Raw genomic sequence first — 9,877 nt, 5'->3', positions numbered from 1 at the left:
GGCAGTTATGCGCGAATGAAAGGACTGAGCAATGTGTGTTAGTCATGGGAGGTCATGAGTTCAATATTAACTTGTTACCAATAGATTTGGGAAGTTTCGATATTGTGGTAGGTATGGATTGGTTGGTCGAAAATCTCGCGGAGATTGTTTGTCATGAGAAGCAGGTTCGGATTCCACTGTTGAACGGAGAAACTTTGATGATTCAAGGGGAAAGAAGGGGAGTTGCGACAAAACTGATTTCATGCCTAAAGGCGCGTAAGTGCCTAAGGAAAGGGTGCTACGCCTTCCTGGCGCATGTAGTAGAGAAAGGAGATGAGCGAAGAATTGAAGACTTACCAGTAGTGCGCGAATTTCCAGAAGTTTTTCCAGAAGATCTGCCCGGATTGCCGCCGCCGCGACAGGTCGAGTTTCGTATTGATTTGGTCCCAGGAGCTGCGCCAGTAGCTCGAGCGCCTTATCGCTTAGCTCCATCTGAGATGCAAGAGCTATCCAATCAGTTACAGGAACTATTGGATAAGGGTTTCATACGCCCAAGCTTTTCACCTTGGGGAGCTCCAGTACTGTTTGTAAAGAAGAAGGATGGTTCGTTCCGGATGTGTATTGACTACAGGGAGCTGAACAAGCTGACAGTCAAAAATCGGTACCCCTTACCGAGGATTGACGACTTATTTGACCAGTTGCAGGGATCCAGTTATTATTCGAAGATAGATCTACGGTCAGGATACCACCAACTTAGGGTCCATGAGGAAGACGCACCAAAGACAGCCTTCCGAACCAGATATGGCCATTATGAGTTCTTAGTGATGCCTTTCGGGCTAACTAATGCGCCAGCTATATTCATGGATCTGATGAACCGTGTGTGCAAACCATACTTGGACAAGTTTGTGATTGTGTTTATAGATGATATTTTGATTTACTCTCGAACCAAGGCCGAGCATGAGCAACACCTGAGAATGATTTTAGAATTGTTAAGGAAAGAAAAGTTGTATGCAAAGTTTTCCAAGTGCGAGTTTTGGCTTAGAGAAGTTCACTTTCTCGGTCACGTTGTAAACGAGAAAGGAATACACGTCGATCCTTCTAAGGTTAAAGCCATCGAAAACTGGGAAGCGCCAAAAACCCCAACTGAGGTGAGGCAATTCCTTGGACTAGCTGGCTACTATCGACGCTTCATTGAGAACTTCTCCAAGATAGCTCTACCTCTGACCGCGCTAACTCAGAAAGACAAGGCGTTTATTTGGGGCAAGAATCAGGAAGCGGCATTTCAAATGTTGAAACAGAAGTTATGTAGTGCGCCAATCTTATCCCTGCCCGAGGGGACAGATGACATCGTTGTTTACTGCGACGCTTCACACCAGGGACTCGGATGTGTCCTTATGCAGCGAGACAAAGTTATAGCGTATGCCTCGCGCCAACTTAAGACCAATGAGAAGAACTACACAACGCATGATTTAGAACTTGGAGCTGTTGTCTTCGCGCTAAAGATTTGGCGCCATTACCTCTACGGTACGAAATGTGTAATCTTTACGGATCATAAGAGCCTCCAACATATATTCGATCAGAAGGAATTAAACATGAGGCAACGAAGATGGGTTGAATTGTTGAATGATTATGATTGCGAGATCAAGTATCATCCGGGGAAAGCGAATGTGGTAGCAGACGCGCTAAGCAGAAAGGAGCGAATAAAAACGCTACGAGTCAAGGCTCTAAGGTTGACCATTCACGCAGATCTCTCTACCCGCATCCGAGACGCTCAGCAAGAAGCCTTGAAACCAGAGTTTGTTAAAAACGAATGCCTTGGGGGTATGATTAAGAATTTGGAACTTAAAGGGAACAACACTCGATATTTTGCCAACCGCATATGGGTCCCTCTCAAGGGAGGATTGCGCGAGCAAGTATTAAACGAAGCTCACAAGACGCGATATTCCGTACATCCTGGCGCAGACAAGATGTACCAAGATGTTAAAACGCTGTATTGGTGGCCCAATCTTAAAGGCGCCATCGCGATGTATGTCAGTAAGTGCCTGACGTGTTCAAAAGTAAAGGCTGAATACCAGAAACCATCGGGGTTGCTTCAGCAGCCAGAAATTCCCATGTGGAAGTGGGAACAAATCTCTATGGACTTCATCACCAAACTACCAAGGACACCTGGGGGTTATGACACGATATGGGTTATTGTAGATCGGCTAACTAAGTCAGCACACTTCCTGCCGATTAAAGAAACTGATATAATGGAAAGGTTAGCCCGACTATATATTCGAGAAGTAGTTTCAAAACATGGAGTCCCAGTGTCCATCATTTCTGATAGAGATAGTCGGTTCACCTCAAGGTTTTGGAGATCATTACAAGAGGGGTTAGGTACTCGACTGGACATGAGTACGGCTTATCACCCCCAAACGGATGGACAAAGCGAACGAACGATCCAGACATTGGAAGATATGCTGCGCGCGTGCGCGATCGATTTTGGAGGTAGTTGGGATACCCACCTCCCGTTGGTTGAATTTTCTTACAATAACAGTTATCACACAAGCATTAAGGCTGCGCCGTTCGAAGCTTTATATGGGCGCAAGTGTAGATCCCCACTGTGTTGGGCTGAAGTGGGCGACAAGCAAATGACTGGTCCAGAAGTGATCCAAGAAACAACAGACAAGATTTTTCAGATAAGGGATCGCCTTAAGGCAGCACGCGACAGACAGAAAAGTTATGCTGATATGAGAAGGAAACCGTTGGAGTTTCAAGTAGGGGATAAAGTACTTTTGAAAGTCTCTCCATGGAAGGGAGTCCCCCGTTTCGGTAAGCGAGGAAAGCTAAATCCGCGCTACATTGGACCATTTGAGATCCTGGAGAGGATCGGTCCAGTTGCTTATAAACTCCGTCTAACCGCCGAACTCAGTGGAGTTCATGATACGTTTCATGTATCCAACCTCAAGAAATGTTTATCTGACGAAACGTTGATTTTACCGGTGGAAGAAATTCATATTGACAAACAGCTGCACTTCGTAGAAGAGCCTATAGCAGTAACCGATTGGAAAGAACAAAGGTTGCGCAGAAGCAGAATCAAGTTGGTAAAAGTTCAATGGAACTCAAGGCGTGGGCCTGAATTCACTTGGGAAAGAGAAGATCAGATGCGCATAAAATACCCACACCTCTTTCAGAACATGGCTTCTGCCAGCAACGTCTCTTAAATTTCGGGACGAAATTCGTTTAACGAGGGGAGAATGTGACACCCGGTAAATTCCCAACCCCTTAAACTAAGTAATCAACCTAATAATTAGGTGATTGTAAATATTATGCGCGCCATGTTAGTCAGCGCGTGCATTTGTTATGTGCGCCCTGCGCGAGCGCGCTATGTTAAGAATCAGCGCGGGCACATTATGTGCGCCCGGCGCGAGAATATGTTAGAATCAGCGCGGACATTTATGTTTGCCCTGCGCGAGCGCGCCATGTTAGTCAGCGCGTGCATGTGTTATGTGCGCCCTGCGCGAGCGCACCATGTTAAGAACCAGCGTGAGCATATGTTATATGCGCCATGCGTGAACGTTTTGGCCTTATGTTTTCATGTAACTTAAACGTTATGTTGTCTATGGGTTGACCATCCCGCATGATGCTAAGGCGGGTGCATCCTACATCGTTTATGCGCGTGCGGAAGGGAACTAACCTACCCGCATGGCGGGAACGTTGAGAGCTAGTTTGTCTGAAGCTCCAGGATGGAATTGACTTCAACATGACTGATCACTATGTTGAAATACCAAAACCACCTGGAGAATCTACAAATGAAACTCAAATGTCCCTAACTGCGAGAAGGTTACGCACCTACCCGCAGCAAAGAAATGTTCTACACGCAGGAAGCTATGCGCACCAAGTTATACGCGCAGAACACTTAGTCAAAATGATCAGATTTAAGGAAATTGTCCCCGCCCAAAAGAGGGCGGTTGCGTGTTTCAGAAAACTTCTACTTTTTACTGTACACTGTCTAAAGCACTGAAAAAGCAAACTGTAAAAGTCAACTGCCAGCCACCCACTCTCACCAACCACAGCCCTGCATGTCCTGTCCATATCAAATCAGAATCTTTAATCTACTTTTCTACTCTTTTTAATAAATAATAATAATTTCCATACCTTATCATCATTTCAAAAGATTACAATTCCCTAAAGCAAGGGATTATGTTCCCTTGAGTTTGCCTATAAATTTGTAGCCTAAATTATCACCCAAAACACACTTCAAAGAACTACAAACTTGCACTAATCTTTTCCCAAGCATCCGTTGTTTCCAGCTCCGATCCTGTTACTAGGTAAGCCGAGATTATAACCTTGAAATCTACTTTCCAACCCTTATATCTTGATCTTAATATATATATTTGTTATTTAATCGTATTCTAGACCTTCGATTCCGAGGCCAACACCAAGAAAACCCGAATCTCGATTAATCCCTTAACAAGAACCACAGGTGAGTCTCACAGCCCCTATTTTCACTGTTTTCACTACTTTTAAACTGTTTTCGGGGCGAGGGACACGTACTTAAATAATGTTTTATCATGGTATACTTACAAGCTAAGCAAACGATTACGTGTTTAAGTTATGTTTCATGATGAGCAATGCGAACAGTTATCTATGGTTTTTCGATGATAGTGCACCAGATTCGAGTAAGTGATCACTTTACCATTGGAACTCTAAGGGTAGGGACTGCTGGTTTGATCCGCCCACTCGTAGGGGTCGCACCTCTTACACAGACGAGTGCCTAGCATGTCACGGGGCAGTACTATGGGATTAAGCCCGCTCGTAGAGGTCGCTCCTCTTACGCAGACGAGCGCCTTGTTTTCCGGCACAACGTCCGCGCGTAACCCGCGGGACGGTATTACAGCATATATTCGCTCGTAGTGGCAGCGCCACTTACACAGACGAGCACAGTTTTCCAGAAGTGTCCGCGCGTAACCCGCGGGACGGTATTACGTTATTTTAGCTCGTAGTGGCAGCGCCACTTACACAGACGAGCACAGTTCCCAGAAATGTTCGCGCGTAACCCGCGGAACGATTTTATCAGAATATGTTGATAGAACTATGTTTTACCAAGCATGTGTTTTAATGATGCTAACAGAATTATGTTTCAGAATGATTATGATGCAATACGATTTATCAAGTTACTAAAACTTGTGAACTCACTCAGTTTATACTGATTCAAATGTTTTTACGTGTCTTTCAGGAGATAACTAGGTAGCGCATGGAGTCACACTTAGAGCACCACACGCTGAACATCTAAAACAAGCTTTTTGGAAGATTTTGGTTTTATCCCCTCGATGCGCACGGTTACCCGCCGCGCAAGGGGATATGGCGAGAAAATCTTCAGTTTTTGTACTTGGATGTTTTTATGTAATACTTAAACAATGTAATGTATTTGTATTAACTTCTCATGCGCAATAAAAATCTTTGAATGTTTTGCAATGGCCCGTGCTTAAGTATCAATCCCCACTCGCGCGGCGCCCGGCTGCTTCCGCCGCTCAGGGCCGGTGGTGACATTGTATCCGAGGCTGCGGGGACAGGCGGAGTCCTTCACCATTGGGAGGCATTTCCTGCGGGACCAGCTTGCGTACTGCGCGTAAGGACGTCACGTCTCTGAGCATGGTTGGTCTGCGGATCCAGTTGGTCTCTGCGCAGACGTCCCTGTTTAAGGTGAGTATTGCGGGTCCAACTGGGCTCTGCTGGGACCTACCTCTTCAAGCATGAATATATTAAAAGATACAAACGTATGCATGCACTATATTGCATAATATGGCTCTAGATATGTAGATGAAAGATTTGGCAATTACTAGTTGGTTGGATGTTGAAGACGTATGCATGAGGTACCACAAATAAAGTTTATCTTCTTGAGCGTATTTTGAACCTTCATAACCAATCACATTTATGCTTTATACTACTTTTAATTTTAGTTGTATATATTTATTGTTTATGAAACTCGTATTTTAATTTTTTTTCCCTCAACTATATAATATTTAAATATATTTTAACTATATTATATTTATTTATAAGCTATTAATAATTTAAATTAATATCTCCTACACTTAACATTGAACTTATAGTTTAAAACTCAGCGTGGAGATGATTAATGTGGATCAGTCTTATTTGCTTTGTAATTGAAAACGCATGGTGAAGATGAAACGTGTAGATCAGTCGTCTTCGTTTTATGCTCAAAATCAACCACAATGACGATGTGAAAATCATTTCTATTATCACATACTAAAATCATAAGAAAAATAATATTAATGAATAATAGAGCTGGCCCCGAAAAGGTTTTTTTTTCCTTATTCAGTTGTTCCGTACTATAAGGCTGCCCATTTAACTGGTATACAGCCATCGTTTTCGTCCATTTTTATTGTTATCGCTATCGTTCTTCTTTTTGTTGTCATCGCCTCGGCGGTGAATACCACCATTGCTATTGTCAAATACTAGTCATATATGTGTAACAGCACCGTATTGACAAGCAGCCAAATACAAATGAACATACAATTCAACAAGAAAACCTAGACATACTTTCGTGTTAACTCCTTTTTTTCAATATAACACAAAATCCTTAAGACTCTTTTAAATCTTTATAGTAAATCCAAAAGTCTTTCATATTTGAAACCAAACAATCCAAGCCAAAATATATACAAAATGTCATCCAGCGTGTTATGCTACCAACGACAAATCCCAGGTGCCTCGGTTCTCAACATTGATATCGTCTCTTCATACTCTGAAGCATATACAAACCCCCACAGCTGCATACATTCAACATCATCAAATCAAACCAAATTTCTAACATTAAACGGATACAAATTACTTTTACAGTGTGGGAGAGAAAGAGAGAGCACCTCGATTTCCTTCACTTCAAAATCTTGAGTGTGTGACAAACAAGAGTTACCATATGTTTCTGAGGCCAAACTTGACCCGTTCAATCTAGAAAACAATAAAAGACATGTCAACAGCCAAATAGTTGAGGATTTATGTCACCAAAAGGAATTAAGATAGCAAGACTCTTACAGATCATGATCGAGATACAATGCAAAATGATTGCCACCACCAAGTGCTAGATACTCGGTTGAACACAGTGTGAAATACCGATTGATGCCTGCTTAAATACACCAGAACAGAAAAGATTCATAAACTGTTTGTAACTAAACAACTTATTAACGCGAATCTGTTATAAAATAGCAGTACCTGTTGGACGAAATATAACAGGACAACCAGGAGTATTTGTAAAAACAAATGTATCATTTGATCCCTGTATAGTATTCATCAGCCCATGAAGATTTAAAAAAAAAGTTAAATCAATATATAATTATATACTTTATAAAAGAGTATCACAAATAAGCATACCTGATATCTTTTCTTGGTTGATGGTCTCAAGGGTGCCTCAACTAGACCACCAAACACCGCACCTTTACGGTCTCCAACAACCTGGAATTCGTCAATCAAGTTTCAGTTTAAAGATTAACCTAAATGGATATGGGTCATTTTGGCATGTCTACGGGTCTGACCCGTTTGGACTTACCAGCAGACTTAGCCCATGGCAAAGATTGCTCCTTCTATACAAAGTTGACAAAGATATGCCATGCCTCCATGTACTGTATATGAAAACCAAACACAAAAAAATAAATAAATAATGAAATAACTACCAATCTTTCATTACACGATACAACCGTAAATAATATACCTATACAGAAGGACCCATTTCTTTCCTTGACTGAGAACCGGGAGTGCAACATAAAGAGCAGCCCGTGTGTCTTCCGTCATAAGCTGTGAAGGCTCTGACATGTTTGGGAGTTTAGGCCCGCTCAGTTTTTGCACAACAACCCCCTCATTCGACCCGAATTGTGTTCCCGTTTCTTTACCATCATCAACTTTCGACTCCGTATTCACCTTACCCGACGAATGAAACCGGTAGCCAGTACCATACCGAGCAGCCTGCGAAAAAGCCTTGCCAATTGACTGTTTCCCCCTCGAGAAAATACCTTTCTTATTACTATTTTCTTTCGATGACGAATCGGTTTTGTTGGAGAGATTATCGTTCCAATTTGCATACTCGGGATCTGTTTCTTCCGTTCTACCTGGGGATAAAAACGAATAGAGAAACGCAGTGAAGGAAGATGTATCCGGACCGTCTTCTAGCACCGGTACATCGTCTTCTTGACTACATTGCTGCGTGTTTCTCCTCGGTTCTTTACTCGCATTTCCCTAACAGAATCATATAAACAATATTGTAAAATAATATAATTTCATCAATTTCATACATTACTAAACCCTAACCCTAAAGCTGTATTAATTCAAATTCGCGTTAATGAACAATTGAAGTCAAATTTCACAAACATAAGATAAAACCCAACAATCCAAATATTAAAAAATTCGTAAAATTAAAGCAAGCCGTGATGGAATGGATATAATAATAATAATAATAATAATAATAATAATTAATAAGAAGAGACGAGTTACAGAAGAGGGTTTATCGGAAATTGGATTGAGGATAACGGTGGTGAGATCAGAGACAAAATGAGCGGCTTTGCTTCTGATTGACGAGGTCAAACGTGGTCGTTCTTGTTGTTGTTGTTTACCCAATTTCATCGTTTGGTGATGTAATTAAGAGGTATGCGTACTGTTACTGCTAATTGAATTGGAATTGGAATTGGAATTGGAATTGGAATTGAAATTGATTAAGCATGTGTTTGGTGGAATAGAATAGATAGATGATCGGTGGTGTAGCTGGTGGAGTTGGTCGTGATGAGTAAATTGTAAGGAAAAACAAAGACGATAGAAGAAGAACAAGAAGTCGGTCTACGCTTTTACAAAACGATTCTCCTGTCCAAAATTAACATAATAATAAAATTTATTAAACAAATACTCCGGCTCAATTTAAAGTCATTAGGCTATAGAGGCAATCCTATGTATTATGCCTTCCTGGTATAACTCAGTTTTGTTAATTATCATACCACGTGTCAAATGCCGTTTAATAAGTGTTGTTTAATTTTTTTTAATGAAATACAACAAATAAAAGTATAAAATTTATATAGTATACAATATCAAGGGTCGGTGACTCATTTTTATGCATTATAGTTGTACATCTTGCATTAGGTGTTGTAAGTTCATTGTTCAACTTCTCTAATGTAATCTATTGCACGTTCATCTCCGTCTACATCAACAAACCCCCCTAAATCGATCCAACCTTCCACATCGGTACTCACACTGAACGAAATCGGTGGTATTTTTTTTTATTTGTGGTGTTTATTAGGGTTTAATTTGGGGTTTTTGTTCTGGCATGGTTGCAGGTTTTGGTTGAGATATTTGAGGCGGTGGGACTCAAATTAGGACTTCATTCACGGTGTGTGGATTTAGACAATTCAGTGACGGCGATGATGATTCAAAATCAATCGCTTGATACTCACGAGGACTTCATAGTTCATTCAGGTGGAGTCGCAATGTTTTTTAAAAGAAATCTGATAACTTAGGGTTTACGCAGGTCTATTTTTCACTCAAATTAGGATCTTAATCTGAGTTCTAGGGTTTGTTTGTGTTAATATGCAAAGATGGAAACCATGCGTTCTTCCCATCCAATGCAATTTGCTAAACATATGAGTAAGCATTCGTTCAATTTCCACCATGAAGGATTGAGTTTTGTTATTTGTTTTTTGGTGAACTTTTTGTCTTTGCTTTGTTTGTATCAGATGAGTTGGTAGACTACATGAGCTTTCAGACCTGTATTTGTTGAAGAAAATTATGTCTTAAAACGAATTTATGTGTCATCATTTGATTTATGGCTTTATGTAGGTTGTTTTCTTTTCTTTTTAAAGCTATAACTAGCAATATTGTAGTCGAAAACATTTATTGCTACAGATTTTAATGACTTTGCTAAGAG

The 9,877-nt window shown here is 41.0% G+C and overlaps 1 protein-coding gene across 1 annotated transcript; it reads right to left on the bottom strand.

Moving 5' to 3' along the window:
* Nucleotides 1-6,503: 6,503 nt before the first annotated feature.
* Nucleotides 6,504-8,803, bottom strand: LOC143602947 (uncharacterized). Its single transcript, XM_077079901.1, has 8 exons — nt 8,461-8,803; nt 7,685-8,205; nt 7,523-7,595; nt 7,348-7,428; nt 7,189-7,252; nt 7,012-7,099; nt 6,843-6,927; nt 6,504-6,749 (listed from the first exon to the last, which is right to left on the bottom strand). The coding sequence occupies exons 1-8, from the start codon at nt 8,587-8,589 to the stop codon at nt 6,666-6,668; spliced, it is 1,125 nt and encodes a 374-aa protein (XP_076936016.1). The 5' UTR covers nt 8,590-8,803; the 3' UTR covers nt 6,504-6,665.
* Between the last annotated feature and the right edge of the window lie 1,074 nt (nt 8,804-9,877).

The sequence above is a fragment of the Bidens hawaiensis genome, unplaced genomic scaffold (assembly GCF_021521415.1).
Source record: "Bidens hawaiensis isolate Kalapana, Puna unplaced genomic scaffold, B.hawaiensis_p1.1 tig00060174_1, whole genome shotgun sequence".
NCBI classification, from domain to species: Eukaryota; Viridiplantae; Streptophyta; class Magnoliopsida; order Asterales; family Asteraceae; genus Bidens; species Bidens hawaiensis.
The sequence above is the reverse complement of the archived record's forward strand: the minus strand, read 5'-3'. Positions and strand labels throughout refer to the sequence as shown.